The sequence below is a fragment of the Nelumbo nucifera genome, chromosome 5 (genome assembly GCF_055504915.1).
Source record: "Nelumbo nucifera cultivar China Antique chromosome 5, China Antique-T2T, whole genome shotgun sequence".
In the NCBI taxonomy this organism is placed as follows: Eukaryota; Viridiplantae; Streptophyta; class Magnoliopsida; order Proteales; family Nelumbonaceae; genus Nelumbo; species Nelumbo nucifera.
Window position 1 is genome coordinate 64,306,917 of NC_142653.1, and position 17,183 is coordinate 64,324,099.

The following is a 17,183-nucleotide window of genomic DNA, read 5'->3' on the forward strand; positions in this document are numbered from 1 at the left end:
GAAAACTTATTTATTTATTTATTTTATTAAACTAAATTATTCATTTATATATTTAAATACATTAGATAAACTATTATGTATAAATTTTTATTTATTTGATTCAACCCGACACATAATAATAAATGCGTATTTAGTTATTTTATTAAAGTAAATTGTTGATTTGTTTATTTTACAAAATTAAGTAAAATATTATCCATAGATTTCTATTTTTTAATTTACTAAAGTATTCAAGTAATTAATAATTTATTTAACTATTTAGTTATTTCAATCTCTCTCCCTAAGCCTAATATTTAGGGCTATTAGTAGGTTAGGTCTCAACTTAGTTTAAAATTATTAACGGGATCAATAGAACATATTTATACGCAAGTCTGAGTCCAGGTTGAACTTCGGGCCTACATCTTGAGCATGAGCCTGAAGTTCATATAGAGCCCGAATCATGGTGAGGAAATTCATTGTTCCTCTCATTTTCTCACCTAATTACTAATATAGTTATGCTATTAAGTTAAAAAATATTTACTGAACTTACTAAATTATTTTAGTTTATAAACAAACTATTTCTCTCTCTCTCTCTCTCCCTCCCTCCTGAGTTACATATTTAGGGTTGTCAATGGATTGGGTTTAGATCTAGATAGTTTGGATATTTATTTATTTTTCCAAAAGTTAGTAAATTATTATCCATAGGTTTTATTTATTTACGTAACTTAATTGTTCATCTAATTAATGATTTAATTTATGAACAACGGATTAGTTCTGGTGTGGAATGGGCTGTACATGTCTTGTCCCAATAATAACTGAAAAATTATTTATTTATTTTACTAAATTAATTTATTCATTTATTTGTTTTAATATATTAAATAAATTATTCTCCACAAAGTTTTATTTATTTAATTCAACCTGTGACCAATATTTACGGTTGTCAATGATGCAAGTTTGGTTGGGGATAGCTTGGACTAGTCTTGCACCAATCACAAGTGAATATTTATTTATATTTTTTTGTTAAAGTTAATTATTGATTTATCTATTTTATAAAATTAAGTAAATTATTATCCATAGATTTCTATTTACTTAATTTATTGAATTCTTTAATTAACTAATTAATTAATTAATTATTTTCCTAACAAATTATTTCTCTCTCTCTCTCTCTCTATCGGAGACTATTTTTAGGGTAACTAATATGTTTAGTGAGGTGTGGGATAGGATGTACCTATCCCGTCCCAATAATAAATGTAATTTTATTATTTTAAAGTAGTATATATTATTTTATGGAAAAGGTTTGCAAAAGGTTTTAATCTCAGAATCCATCTGAGTTGAGAGTGTGACACTATACCTTGATTTTTTTGTTCCATCAACCTCAAATGTGGATTCGTCATGATTGAGGACCGGAGAAAAAAAATCTACCAGTGTTTCAAAATAGGAAAAAAGGTAATGTTTTAAAAACCGACCCAAAGGCTAAAACATTTTTGCCTTTGGGTCATAGGTCACTGGTTTCGAGCGTCTAGGTCCAACGGGTCAAACAGTGCCACGTCAACACTAATTTCTAACTAGAGGTGTAAATCGGGTCATGTTAGGCCAGCATGGCACTACCCACATGTAGACCGTACAAAGAGCAGATTGTGTCATGTTGGCCTGTGGGCCGAGCCGGACCGTTCTTCCCTCCCGTGGGATAATTTGTGGGGTTAGCCAGACACGACCCACAACTCGAGCCCGTGCAAGTTTGGGACAAGCGAGCTACAAGTCGTACCGATTGGGAATATGGGTCGGGCTTTGCGCCTGGGCCGAATCGGGCCAGAAAGGCCCATACTGATTTTTTTTTGTTGTCATTTTGGCATTTTATTTTGAAAAAACAAGAAATCTAACAAAGAAATGAAAAAAAAAATTACCAAAATACAAAATGGATAACAAATTGTAAAAAAATAGGAATTCTATTTCATTTAAAATATAAAAATTATAAATTGAAAATAAAAAATTACATTGTTGAAAAAAATAGCAAATAATTTAAATAAAATTGAAAAAAATTACTCCATCTCCATGACTTTAATCATCGCTTCATGAAGTGTAGTAGTGTCATGACCTCCTTTGTCTTGTAATTTATCCTTAACATCTAACAAATAATCTTTGAAGTAGATGTATTTTTCTTGTTTCTCATTGAAGAGCAAATGTCTATCCAAGTGCCTAACGCTACCCTTGCAATTTTTGCATGATCGGATTACCAATTTAGAATCTCAACTTGATTTTAATGGTTGAAGCCTCAAAACCTCCTAAATTGCTAAGTGTATGACAGTATGCGATTGTATGAGATGAGACTGAGAGTATGAGAATTGAGAAAAGAATTGCTAAATTGGTGTGGTGAGAATAGTGGAGGATAGGGTTATTTATAGGAATTGAAAATAATTCAATTGCCTAAAATACCCTAAATACTAGCAGTTTTTTAGTTGTTGAAAGGGGTATTTTGGTTATTGTAAAGTATCTATCACTTTACCCAAATGCCCCAAATGTCTCAAACTAGTTGATATATAATTATAGGATATAGTTATTGAAGGGGCATTATTGTCCCAAACTAGCTATTTATAGGCTTATAGTTGTTGATCGAGGTGGTATGTCTGTAAAAGCCCCTTGAAAAAAAGTTGAAACTAGATGTTTGGGGGGGGGGTCCCCTAAGGGCCCCAAGGGCTAGTTTCTCGAATGGGCTACTCTCGATCCATTGCGGGCTTGTAGGTTGTGCTACTTGTTGGGCTGTGTCGTGCAGGCCTATGGACTTGAAACCCCCAACCCAGCATGATCCACATGATTGTGTTGTGCCCAGCACGACCCGTGTGCAGGTCTGGTCCAAAATCTTGTTACGGCCCAGAACAGCTCGATTTACACTTCTAATCCTCTCCCTTGGAAAGTGGGTTGTTCAAATTTGGATAAAAAACCGAAAAATGAACTGAACCAAGCTGAATAAGCTAATTCAGGTATTGGTTTGGTTTGGTTTTTGATGTGTTATAAATTTAATAAAATCGAATAGAAAACCAAACTACTATACTATATAAAATTGTATATTATATAATTAATTATTTATATTAATTGTATTATGTTTCACTAATTTAAGGAAAAAATTCTCGATTACTACCTTGTACTTTAGTCCTAGTGTCATTTTACTCCCCAAACATTAAAACATGATAATTCGGTACCCGAACTTTCAAAACGTGCCAATCCAGTAGCTACCATTAACCATGCGTTAAGTGGCATTTAAAAAGACACAAATGCCTTTCGTGTGTCATCTAATTCTCTTTATCAACCATCCAAATGTTGATAAAATAATGAACAGTGTCAAATCCTTGCCTCTTCTATTCAAGAAAGTTGGAGTCACTATAATGCCCACTAAGACATGACCCCAACTTTCATGAATAGAAGAGACAATGATTTGAGACTATTCATTTTTGGTCAACGTTTGGATGGTTGCTAAAGACAATTAGATGACACTCAAATGGTGTTTATGTCTTTTTAAATGCCACTTAATGACTGTTTAATGGGCTGGTTAACGACAGGTATTGGATTGGCACATTTTGAAAGTTCAAGTATTGATTTGTCATATTTTAAAGTTTGGGGACCAAAGTGACACTAGGCCCAAAGTATACGGTACTAATTAGAAAATTTCCCTTAATTTAATTATTGTTTTATATATTACTCTTTTCCTTAAATCTCCCTTTAGGCATTGAGCCCAATCGGAATTTTTGTTAGTATCAATACTAAATAAGAACACAAATTTAAATTAATTACTACTTTACTAATTAGTATTTAGTAATTACTAGTAACTAGTAAGTGGGAAACACAAAAGACAACCACATTGGAGTGCCCGAGTTGGGTTAGGAGTCAAACTATCAAAGAGTAATTGCTAATTAGTATTTACTAATTACTAACTCTTGTTTGATTTTTCCCTTTTTCTACTAACTCAGTCCTTTTATTTTTTAAATACGGTATGGATTGGTTCAGTTTAAACCCTGTTTCATTCGGTTCAATTGAGGGATATGACCAAACTAAGTAGTGGGTTAGGTCATCGGTTTGAACCGAACCAAACCGAATGTACACCCCTACTTGTCATAGAAATTAAACAGTTATGTAAGGGACACTTTTGAAAGAAGCCCTGTTTTTGAATTTTGTCCTTTTGCGGGTGGTTAAATCGGGTTTGTTCAGCTAACGGCTGAACACTCGTTAATATTAGTGTTTTTGTCGAAATGCCAATGTGGTCACTTCGGAATGGTGGGATCACGTATCCAATAAACCCACGAGTGCATAAAACGTAGACTCTCACAATCCGGACTTCGGTCCCAACTTTACACTATCTCGGACTCGGGCTTCTGTCTAGGCCCATTAGAATTTTGACAAAACGCAAGCCCGAGCCCGGCCAATGAACGGGCTTCGGACGTTCTGAAAATTCCCTCTCCCCACTCCGTTCTCTTTTTCTGTCTGGCTGCTTATTCCCTTTTTGATAAGTATTTCTGTCTGGCTACTTTGGATGGAGGTGAAGGACACGGTAATTCCCGAAGGCCACCACCGCTCGATGACTAATTCTGTTAGAATTTTAAATATACCGTTGTAAGAATCGTGGTATTTATTCTGCAATCTTTGATACGCTTTACCCTGTCATTTAAATTGATTTTGTAACGGTCTAAATCCTTATCAATCGACCTGAGAGCAAGAGATCATCGATTAATTTCTATATAAGAGTTGGTCCATTCAGACAAGAGTTCGATATCGTGCTTCTTAGAAAAGAGAACAGAGAACAAAACCACTCGATTTCCTCAGACTTACCTGTGAATGGCGATCCATGGCTCCAGAGCCAGTTCACTCAGGTGGAGCTTCGCAGCTTGAATTCCTATGTGAGTAATCCTCAAAACCCTAAAACCCAAGTAGCTTTCTTGTTTGTGGGTTACTTCGATGTTTTGTCTATTTTCTTGATTTGGCGGCTGGTTTCTGCAGTTCCTCTCAATGAGGAGGGAGATCGGGCGAGTGACAATCAGAAACTTGCTTTCCAGGACGTCGGAGCTGAAAACCGTTGGAGAGTCTTTGACTGAGGAAGAGAGGGCTGCGTGTTTGATCGAATCGTATCGGGACACGGACGAGGAGGTATAGGATTTTGAAGTCTTCCTTCGGGTGAAAATAGAAAACAGAGAACAAAACCACTCGATTTCCTCAGACTTACCTGCGAATGGCGATCCATGGCTCCAGAGCCAGTTCACTCAGGTGGATTTTCGCAGCTTGAATTCCTATGTGAGTAATCCTCAAAACCCTAAAACCCAAGTAGCTTTCTTGTTTGTGGGTTACTTCGATGTTTTGTCTATTTTCTTGATTTGGCGGCTGGTTTCTGCAGTTCCTCTCAATGAGGAGGGAGATCGGGCGAGTGACAATCAGAAACTTGCTTTCCAGGACGTCGGAGCTGAAAACCGTTGGAGAGTCTTTGACTGAGGAAGAGAGGGCTGCGTGTTTGATCGAACCATATCGGGACATGGACGAGGAGGGTATAGGATTTTGAAGTCTTCCTTCGGGTGAGTACTATTATAGGATCTGCAGCTTGAATGCGTAAACGTTGAATTTGAATTCATTTTTTTATGCAGTTTATGGTTTTGGGTTGAGATTGTAAAAGATCATAGCGAATGATCTTTCTATGATATGTGTAAAGGTGTACTATGTGTAACTCTATTTTATGTTGGCCAGTAAATGCTTTGATTCCGAGACAGCGAGTAATGGGTGGTGGTCTTTAGGATGTAGAACTGAATTGAAAGAAAATATTTCTGTTATGGGGGAAGGGGAGGGTTATATAGTGCGGTCAGAAGAGGTAAAAGGCCCTGTTTCTTTCACTATTCAAAGTAACTTGATAAGCAATTTTTTTTTTGTTTGTTTTGATCAGTAATAGAAAAATTGAAATATTAATTTAGAATAGAAAGATACAACTAGAGGTTGTAAAAAAAACAGCAAACCCAAAAAGCCAGCCCAAATTTTCACATGAGCCCAAAACATGGGTTGTCTCTGAATTCCTTGTTTAGCTAGGCCATCTGCCATGCTGTATGCAGATCTTCTAATTCATCTTATTTGGATGAGCATATCTCTAGAAAGCTGTTTGAAGTGCCTGAATTCATTCCTTAGCTGCCAAATTACCCCTTCCTCAGTTTGATCAGCAACATGCTACTTAAATTTTCTAGAGAGTTTATTTCTATTAATACTCTTTTTTTTTTTTTTAAGTCTGTTGGTTTGACAATTTGACAGTGGACATGTCTAATCAGTTATTAATATTTAAAACAATTAAAATCACATAACCCTTATTATTTAAAGTATCAGTGACCCTGAAAACCACTTTGAACCTTGGTGTGCTTGGCATCTGCAATAAAATGATTTCATTGCATTCTTTATTGTTTTGGATTCTAAGTCAAGATGGGGATGTGATCGCTTCAAGATATCAAGCAATGAACTTTTTTCCCTAATGACCATAAATGATTCCATTTCAGATGAGGGCATTGTACATTCAAGTGCTAATAAAAATAACTTGAACTAAAGCATCTTCTACAAAAAATATGAGAAGTGGACTAAGTGGCTTGGAGATGTTCTCGAAAACCATCTAGAGCACCAATAAGGAGTTATTTGATGCGAGCTGATGGTCATCTAGGTACTAGGAGAATGCCAAAAGCTATGGGTTGAGGTTGTGAAAACTGAGAAATGACCTGATGACTCGTGGTTTGGCAGAGGGACCTAGGATGGGCTGGAATTATGATATGATAAATGTAGCTGACCCAGTATAATTGGTATATGTCTCTGTTGAACTGAATCAAGTTGAGTCCAGTTTTCAGAGAATTTGGCTTGTTGGATGATTGTTCTGGATTTGAATCATAGGGTACATGGCATTGCCCTTTTCAAAAGGCATGCACCTATTTTAAAAATGCCTTCCTTTGTTTATATTTTGTTTGGTAGATTCTTTTGTGTTATATGCCTTTGTAATGGTTTGTCAACTTCTCAAGTACTTTTATTGCTGTTTATATTAGTAGTAATGGTCTATTGGCTTTTAAAATAAATAAATATAAAGACCATTCAATACCTGAATGGTCTATTAGATTTTATGGCTGTGATTTATGACTCAAATGAAAATAATTTTAAAGTTTTTTTGGTGTTGCTTCTGGTTGTCCACATTTGTATCTCTATGCCAGCCTGATGATGCCTTTTGCACTTTACCATTTCTTGTAGCACTTTAGAGGAGCTAAAAATCCATTATTTTCTGCAAGTAATTTGATGCAGTTTTGCACCAATTTTTCAAAACATTGCAATGCATCGTGTCAAGATAAATCTGAAACTTATTGGAAATGGTTTTAGAAGGAGGTTCCTTTTTCTGTTCTCCATAACAAAGCAAAATTACTTTCTCCAATGTCAAATCCTGAAAATGGAAATGATAATTATATTTGCACCTGAAATTTGCAAATAGAACTCATTAGTATAAATGCCTTCTGTCTTACTATGTCATCTATAACATGCATAATCTTACCAAAGAGATTAGACTCATTTGCTTATATATTATATGTTGAGGCATGATTAAATTTGATCATTTCTAAGCAGTCGTATAAAAAAAAATTTTGGTCTCAGTAGAGATGATTGGGCATTGCATTTTGTGATAACAATTTTTAACAGAACTGAGCTAGTTGACTGAGGAATTGATATAGCTTTGTTGCCAGACACCCTGATCATATCCATCTTGAGGTCACAGAGCATCAATGTGCTCTATCCAACACCTACAATACCTATATATAGTTCCCTGATTCAAGTGAAAATCTCTAGCAACCTCTGGTCGAAAGGGAAGCAAACAATTTACATCTCGATTGCATCTGGAAAGAAAGGCTTTAAAATCGTGTTACTTCCAGGCATTTATTTGGTAAAGAATGCATTTCTCAGCTCCATGACTAGCACTTCCCTTCTAGAAGGCTAAAACCAGGATTTGGAAAGAAAAAAGTTTTGTTTGCTTCAAATGGTCTCAGATGATCTCTGCAGTGAGCATCAACTATCTTAATGGCAGTGGCCACTATAGCCCATTTCAATACTTTCTATGTAAGAGATAATCCATGCTGACTCCTAGACGCCATAGGAACTCTCCTTAGCCCTTATATCTTACCTAGCAGAGTTGGGAAGCTCATCAAGATTTTCAGAGAACATCCCACCCTTCTAACCTTCTACCTATCGGAATATACTACCTCTTTTATTTAATCACATTTTTGTTATCCTTTCTCAAAAATTAAAATAAAGTAACACCATTTGCTCTTTTTTAAGCTATCTGGAAAGAGTGCTACAGCCAGATCTTTGACTCAAAAGCTTCCATCATAGAGGTTGTTATGCATAGGACTGAGTGATACCTGATCTGCTGGCAAAGAGGGACTCAGCAATTCCTGGGGTTACAGCTAAGCAATCCAGTGTTACTGGGATTCCATCTCTCTCTCTCTCTTTGATGCAAGCTGTCTTGTGTACATTCTGTTCTTTGTTTTGTTCATCTGAGTATATATCTCAATACTCCATTATAAATGAAGTAGGAGTTTCCCTGCTTTACAGCAATATAAATATACCACTTAAAAAAATGCTTATTCTGAAGAAAGTCATTGGTAAAGAAACTCAAGTTGAAATGAGGGAAGTGTTGGGAGTGTTATATTTAGGAGGGGAGTTTTCTGAACAGTTGGAAGATGGGGAAATAAGAGAGCAGAAATCGGGGGAAGTTTTAGAAACAGAACACTATGTGAGGGACAATTGAAAAGAATGGGGTGGGAGTTAATTATCAAAAAAAAAAAAAAAAAGAATGGGGTAGGAGTTTAGTTGGCACCGGTAACCATATTTGGAGACATTTTTGATACCTGATGAGGGCGATTCTGATGGTTGGAGTATGATTTTTGGATAGAGGTCTGAGAGAATCCTTGTTTTTTCTTGTTTGAAATGATTCTTATATTTGGGTCATAGTTTTCAAAGTGTGCCATACCCGTTATGTTTGCCATACCGCCATTAGTCTATGTAAGTTCTTATTTGATTGGTCATGATGGGGAGTTTAGGATGCTTGTTGGTTATCTTGTCCTTTGTGGGTAATTCCTTACAACCTATTTTTGTGTCTTCATTTTGATTTAATGAATTTTTCTTTACCATAAAAAATGCTTATTTTGTCCAAGATTCCAAGGAACTTATCCCATAGTTTTGGAGATGTATTAGATCAGATGTCTGTGAGCAGAAAATCTGAATGTCATGTAATTACGTCTTTTTCACACTTTTCTCTACTACTCTCCCTCATTGAAAGATTGAGTCACTAGGGTCAGAGATATGATGGAGGGAAAGGTTTTAGTTTCAATTGAAATGAGATTTTCTCCATTTTGTAGCATGGAAAGATCCATGATGAACTTTAGAAGAAAGTAAAGGAGAATAAAGGGAGATGGAAGGGCAAAAGAGAGAAGAAAAGATTGGGAGTAAAGGGCCAATGGAAAGAACTACAAGATTGGTGATGGTCGTTCAAATGGCCTGGGAGAGCAGGGAACATAGAGCCAAGAAGACTAACTGGATGTGAATTCACGCTCGCATCCAACTTTCTTTCCTTGATGTTGTTTTCCTTAGCCAAACTATGTGGTGAACATGTTTAGAACAATCAAGTGTTGAACAAGTCGAGATCAATGAAACATGGGGACCCTCATGGACCAACTCCTGTAATGTTCAGGATCAGTGTCTCATCCACAGACTCCACCAGGTTGGTTTTTACCCAATAAAGAACTAATAGAGGACAAATATTCATATCTAAGCATTTATCTTTTTGTTGACTTCATCCTATGTGTCACATCATAGGTGTTAAGATTAATCAGATTTTATAACAGACATTGTCTAACACATGGTAACAGCATATGTTTGCCTTTCCAAAGCCTGTTATCTTAGATACAAAAATGACAACTCCCATTATCTACATGCTTTTATGATTGTTTTGATTGATATTTGAGAAAAATGATTGTGGATTTCGATTGAGTAATGAGTATCTCAGAGCAAAGGCAGCCATATTTTGAATTTTATTAAGTACCGGAAGGAGCAAGTTGTTTGTTTTGTTGGGCATCTACCCATGTGTCTACACAGCTAATGCAAATGCATAAAGATAATTATCATATTTACCAAGTTCTCTAATTCAATTACCACATTTTCTGTTAAACTGCAAATATTGTGTGTGGAGTAAAAGTGTAGCTCCATTCATTTGCTTTAATAATGAAATCTCCATTGCTGAACTACTTGACTCTTTGGCAGGAGATATCCATGGTCAGTATTCTGATCTTCTTCGGCTTTTTGAATATGGTGGACTCCCACCTGCAGCAAATTATCTCTTCCTTGGGGATTATGTGGACTGTGATAAGCAGAGCATAGAGACCATTTGCCTTCTCCTTGCATACAAAATTAAATACCCGAAGAACTTTTTCCTTCTTCGGGGCAACCATGAGTGTGCTTCCATCAACCGAATATATGGGTTTTATGACGAGTGCAAGAGAAGGTTTAATGTCCGCCTTTGGAAGACATTTACAGATTGCTTCAATTGCCTGCCAGTGGCTGCTCTTATTGATGACAAGATCCTTTGCATGCATGGAGGATTGTCCCCTGACTTGAAGAACTTGGATCAGATACGGAATATTGCTCGCCCTGTTGATGTGCCCGATCAGGGACTTCTCTGTGATTTGCTATGGGCTGATCCTGATAAAGATATACAAGGATCGGGAGAAAATGACAGAGGTGTATCATATACATTTGGAGCTGACAAGGTCACTGAATTCCTTCAAAAACATGATCTAGATATCATTTGCCGTGCTCATCAGGTAGATATGATTCAAATGCCATAGCCTGGCTCTTTTGGCTTGCTTAATCAACTTTTGTTACTTCATTAACATATGCATCTATCGGCTTATGTCTAGGCCTATAGATTTCAGTTACATCAAATCATGGTCTAGATTAGTGCATGTTTCATGAAATCATAGGGTCCCATCAGAATGGCATAATTCATAATCCTCACTAAAAGTTATGGCAGGCAAGTAGGGGTGCTACAACTTCCATATCTAGTAGTGGACTTTCCAGTGTGACAGAAAGTAATTTGGGTGACTAATGATGAAAAATAGATATGAATAAACAAAGATACAGCTTGCTGTCCACCAAAGTTTGAGTAGGAACTAGATTTCATCATGGAAGCACTTACAGAAGTAAAGAAAAAGAACTATTGCTCATAGTTTTCAAGGTGCCAAGGCAAGGCTATGTGACCATGGCGGGGCGCCCGGGCACCTAGGCACCTAGCCCTCACCTAGGCGATGGAATTTAAAAATAATAAGTTGATGGATTTCTACCCATTCTGAACTAATTTCTTTGGATTTATGTATTCTGCACTTTTGTGCTTGTGTGTGCTGCTTCAAGTAGGCAAAACAATTTATTAGAGTTACAACTTATAACTTAGGAGTTGGAACTTAAAAGAACTGAAGGTGGTGGAGCCCCTATTTGAGATCAACAAAACATAGGGAACAAATACTAAAATAAAAGAAAATGAATGTGAAAAGTAGGTGGCAGAGCCCCTGTTCTAGACTCAAAAAAACTGGTGAAAAAATATTAAAATAATAGAAGAAATATGAAGAAGAAAAGAAGGGGTGAAGCCCTGTTCTAGACCCAGAAAAGCTGGTGAAAAAATACTAATATAAAAGAAGAGTATGAAGAAGAAAAGAAGGGGTGGAGTCAAGGAAGTTATTGTTCTGACTTTCAATCCGCCAACATAGTATCCATATTCTCAATCAGCCGATTCCAATGAGTGAGAGAAGATAGATGGAGAACAGGTTTGTAGAAGTTGCAAAATGGAGGAAAGAGATAAAGATTAGTTTTCATTCTTGAAGAGGTAAGGATCAGAGGCCAGCAGAGCTTGAAGATTAGGGAGGAAGGTCTTGAAGTGATCGAATGGATGCAGAAGTTTGTTTAGAAGCAAGTTCTAAAGGTAAACAAATGAACTTTACGAAGCTCAACCTTGATGGAAGAAAGAGGTATCAGTTGGAATGCAAAAAGAATGCAAAAGGTGTTACATAACTCTGCAGGAATTCTTTGGAGGAAGAAAGAAGCAGGTGGTCTGCTTCCCAGAAAGTAGAAGGGGTAATGGTTGGAAGGTAGTGGCACAGGTACTGAGTGACTTTATTCAGCAGCTGAAAACAAAACAAGTAGAGGCTGTAGCAAAGGAAAGAAAGGGGGTATACAAAAGAGAATGGAAGAACCCAGTGACAGAAACTAGTTGATTGCAGAAAAAGGAAAAAGAAGTTCTAAACTAGTAGCATCAGTAGAAAAGGAGAACTGGGGGAAGAAATTTGTGGTGGAAACCTCAAGTTCACCAAAGGAGGTATTGCGTAGGTGATACTCAGAGAATTAAACCTGCAAAAGCCGATGGTGATTACTCCTTATGCCTCTTGTAAAGCTTTGTTAGATCTGGGTGAAGATGAAGTAGAGATTTCAGCTTTAATTATTCACTCAGAGGCTGGTTTTGCCACAGTCTCGAAATGGTGTCCTCTCTTCAATACCAAAAGTTTTGTGATTGAGGACAATGTAATAGTCAGATTGGTTGGGTTACTTTTCAACCTCTGGAAGGAGGAAGTATTACAGTCAATAGTTGTAGTCTGTGATGCAATATTAGATTGTGTGTTTGATTGTAATCTCCATTCAGTTGTAGTGATGTTAGGTGGTATTAAACCCAGTGATATTCCAAAGAAGATAGAGGTTGTTTCAGATGGTTTAGTTTACCCCGTTTGGCTTGCTACCTCCATTGAAGCCCAACTATGGAAGGAGGGAAGAAGAGAGGAAGATGAAGAGACAAAACAGGCTTGGTTGTGTGGTTTGCAAGGCAGTGTAGTCTCTACAAGAGAAGTTAAGGCAACTGAGGTTCCCAAGAAAAAAAGAGAAAAAAGAGGATGATTTAAACACTTGGGGAAAGTCTGCATGGCAAGGTGGGCTGAGGGATGGCAGGTCCTATGTTCAGTCAGTGACAGGGGAATTAAATGGAGACGGGCTTGTTCAAGTTCAAATTTCAAAACAAAATGAACAAAGGTCAGCAAGGTTTCAGGGTTCAAGCCAGTCCTGTGAGCTGGTTCAGTTTGGTCCAATGAACCGAGGCTAGTCAACCAGTCACATGTTTTAAGTAAACACGTGACTGGCAAAGGGATAGAGGGTTGGTCCAAGGCCCATCAAGATCTAATGGGTCTAGGCAAGTGAATGGGCCGACTTTTTTAAATCGGGTGGACCCAGACCTTAAAAATCCACGTGCCCTTTTAAGTAGGCACGTGACCAAAGGAGATGGGGAGATGATGTACCAAAACGATGGTCTATCATCGTCTCCCTCGAGCAATTCACAACCAACGCTGCAGGAAGTAGGGTTAGCCGCAGTGGTGCGGCAAATCTGAACTGGACATGTTGCTGATCAAAACTGAGGAAGGGGTAATTTGGCAGCTAAGGAATGAATTCAGGCACTTCAAACAGCTTTCTAGAGATATGCTCATCCAAATAAGATGGATTAGAAGATCTGCAAACAGCATGGCAGATGGCCTAGCTAAACAAGGAATTCAGAGACAACCCATGTTTTGGGCTCATGTGAAAATTTGGGCTGGCTTTTTGGGTTTGCTGTTTTTTTTACAACCTCTAGTTGTATCTTTCTATTCTAAATTAATATTTCAATTTTTCTGTTGCTGATAAAAAAAACAAAAAAAAAAAAAAATTGTTTATCATGTTACTTTGAACAGTGAAAGAAACAGGGCCTTTTACCTCTTCTGACCGCACTATATAGCCCTCCCCCCTCCCCCATAACAGAAATATTTTCCTTCAATTCAGTCCTACATCCTAAACATCCTAAAGACCACCACTTTATATTACATTCTATCATTTATGGGTGATAATTGGTGATAGTTGCTGCATTACATACTAATACGATTATATGCCCATTACTCGCTCTGTCTTGGAATCAAAGCATCTACTGGCCAACATAAAATAGAGTTACACATAGTACACCTTTACACATATCATAGAAAGATCATTCGCTAGATCCTTCCACTAATGATCTCTTCGAGATTGTAAAAGATGGCCTTCTTCTATGGTGATTTCCCTGTTAAGCCCTTTGCTTTAATTTGAGTTTGGAGATGGTTTTCTTTCTTGGTTTTGGGGCTTTGTAATCTGAAGTCATATTCTTTGATGTAGTAAACTTATCAATGTGGCAGTCCCTGGGACACTGATGAACGAGCAATCAATACAAAGAGGTTGCTGAACCCTTGGGAAAGGAATGAAAATCTTACACTATGCCTCGATTCTGCTAAAGGCTATTGGATGTACAATAGTTAATATTGGCACGCAGGACTTCATTGAAGGGTAAGTATACATGCTGTTTCAGTCGTTAGTTCTTTTCTATTTTCAAGAATATTTTGGTCCTGTCACTAGTTTTTTGATAGTTTTCTGAATATTCTATTCCATGCCAAAGTACAAAGAAGTAAAACTTATTAACCTAATATTCTATTAGGTTCTTTTCATATGAACCCTGAAGATTATCTAAAAAGTGCATGATAGAAAGCCTGTAAACTTCAAACAAGATTGGAGTTTGCTATCTATGTTTATTTCATTATTCTGCCCTTGCTTGTACAATAGTCGATACCATATGCTCGGTAAGTACAATGCTAAGTCACATGTTTTGTGCTGTTGCACTACACATTCTTTTTTCTTTATTTGGTCCTTCTGACGACTTTGGTTGGATTTTTGTTATTTTCTTCCTCTATAATTACGTTGGCATATTGCAATCTATGAACAAATGTATATTTTGAGATGGATTTTTGTTGCATCATGTTGATTTTGATTAAATTTATTTTTCCCTCTACTAAGTTATGGAAGTTGGTAGGGTGCTTCTAAGTGTTAGCAGTTTCTGGTCAGTACGAATATTAATATTCTCTTTGTTTTTCATTTTCTCTGTCATCTAGTGCTTCGGTTGATATCTCAAATCATTAAGGTATGCTCTGGTTGTCATCTAAAAATCACTATTATATGAATGAAGTTTGAGCTTTCTTTAGACTTTAGAGTGTCAAGTCTTGATTCTGGACTGTAATTGTTTGAAAGCCATTTTTCTATTTTGACTTTTGAGCACATGGTGAATGATACAAACTGAATATTATATAAGTAATATTTTCTATAATTGAAACAATTACTTTGATGTTTTAACCTTAGATACAACTATGGGCGGACCTCAATTTGAGGAAAACACCTCAATTGGTGGAGTTAGTTGATGATAGTAAGGTGAAATAGCCTTTTTATAGAAGTTTTTTGCTTATTTGTGATTTTTTATGAAATGTTATTTGCTACTTTTTAGTTCATATGTTGTATTTTGTTCATAAATCGTTAGGATGTGGAGGAGCTGATGAATCAACCACCTGAGAAGATCTTATTGAGATGGATGAACTTTCAACTGACTTTTTCAGCAGATGTGAAGGCAAGTTAAAATTGGGTTAATAGATTCCTCTTTTCTTTATTTCGTTTGTGTTCATAATCACTATAACCTACCTTTGACTTTCTTAGTAGCTTGAAAACTTAATATGGTAGTGTACTATCTCAAAGTGGATATGAGATATCTGAAACAAGTGGTTCATCGAAACTTGAAATCCCATTTAGTTATATTTGGTAGTTAGAACTAAAAGATGCTTTATAACTCAATTTTATTTCATCCCACTTGGTGCTTGAATCCCAAAAACCAGAAACCAGGCTGAATGTTTCATTGTGTATAACAGCAATGACCCAATAATGGGTCCACACCTTTTTGATGATTATGTGCACCTTTAATCTTATAATGCTTGGCTTTTTGCCAGAATGGCAACCTATATTGTTGGTGATGATGGAATCAGGTAACTAGTTAACGATTTTGGTTTCAATTTTATTTTGATAGGCAAGTACTCTCTTTCTTTGTTTTTCGGTTGTTCTAGAGATTAGTGATTTTAGTCTGAGTTGGTTCAGAATGATGTGCTTTGCCTAAGTTTTCTAACTTAGTTATAATACAATTTTTAGTGTTTTTTCCTAGTTACACTAAGAACAATTGTTTGTGGTAGTTTGCAATAAATTATAGAGGTTTAAGATAGTTTTAGGGACTTGTTAAATGCTTGGATTTTGTGGTTTTTATTCTATTTTCCTTTAGAGTTGTGGTTCAATCGTGCAATCTCTCTCCTCTCTCTCCCCGAGTGAAGTGCTTGTTATTTTTCCTTTTTGAGTACCAGAACTTAATCCACTTGTGAAAAGGGTACATTTCCCCTATGCCCAATCCCTGCCAATGTTTCACTGAAGGTTGCAATGCCTAGCTTCATCTCATCATACAAGGGCACCATCACTTTATGGAAGACACTCTGCATTGGCTAATTATGCTTGGCTAATGGTGGTGCCCCACATCCTCTACTGATACTCCAAATTCCCCAAAATACCCCAAATGTGTATATAACAACAGTGAGCCAGTATTGGGTCCATACCTTTTTGATGATTATGTACAGTTTTAATCTTACAATGCTGGGCTTTCTGCGGGAATGACAACCTATATTGTTGGTGATGATGGAATCAGGTAACCAGGTAATGCTTCAATTGTTTTAGAGATTAGTGATTTTAGTCTGTGCTGGTTCACATTGATGTGCTTTTCCCAAGTCTTTTTTTGTCCTAGTTAGACAAAGAACAGTTGTTGCTTGTATTTTGCAATAATTAATAGAGTTTGAGATAGTTTAAGGACTTGTTAGATGCTTGGATTTTTTTCTCATCGGTTCTTCTTATTTTCATTGTTCATTTAAATGTTTAGAAGGAAAAGGTTTGCCAATAGTCGTGAATTTTTAGCTATAAAGACACTTTTCTATTGAATTTTTGGATGAGGTTGAATGCAATTACTTATTAATTGGAGATATGCTCAGCTTGGTTGTTAGCCTGTAAAGACCAAGAAAATGCAATCCGTCATGAATTTGTGCCCACATGTTGGTGTTGTCGAAGTACTAGAATTTTAATCCATACTAACACTAGCAATGAGTTATTTAAAATTTGAAAGTAAACCACATGCTTTTACTTATTTGCATCTTAAGAAATTTATTTTACTAAATTAAATGATTCATTTATTTATTTTAATAAGTTAAATAGGACAAGTAGGTCTTGTGTTGTGTGATAAC

The 17,183-nt window shown here is 36.4% G+C and overlaps 1 protein-coding gene across 1 annotated transcript in view; it reads left to right on the top strand.

The window, feature by feature from the left end:
- The window catches only part of LOC148791698 (serine/threonine-protein phosphatase PP1-like), a 40,693-nt gene extending 23,826 nt beyond the window's left edge, over positions 1-16,867 (top strand). The window contains exons 2-9 of the mRNA XM_088888294.1: positions 4,724-4,862; positions 4,963-5,109; positions 5,354-5,501; positions 10,270-10,829; positions 14,215-14,382; positions 14,982-15,010; positions 15,226-15,294; positions 15,401-16,867. Of these exons, the coding sequence (XP_088744420.1) occupies positions 4,724-4,862; positions 4,963-5,109; positions 5,354-5,501; positions 10,270-10,829; positions 14,215-14,217 (997 nt within the window). The 3' untranslated portion in view covers positions 14,218-14,382; positions 14,982-15,010; positions 15,226-15,294; positions 15,401-16,867. The remainder of the gene's footprint in view (positions 1-4,723; positions 4,863-4,962; positions 5,110-5,353; positions 5,502-10,269; positions 10,830-14,214; positions 14,383-14,981; positions 15,011-15,225; positions 15,295-15,400) is intronic.
- The last annotated feature ends 316 nt before the right edge of the window (positions 16,868-17,183 follow it).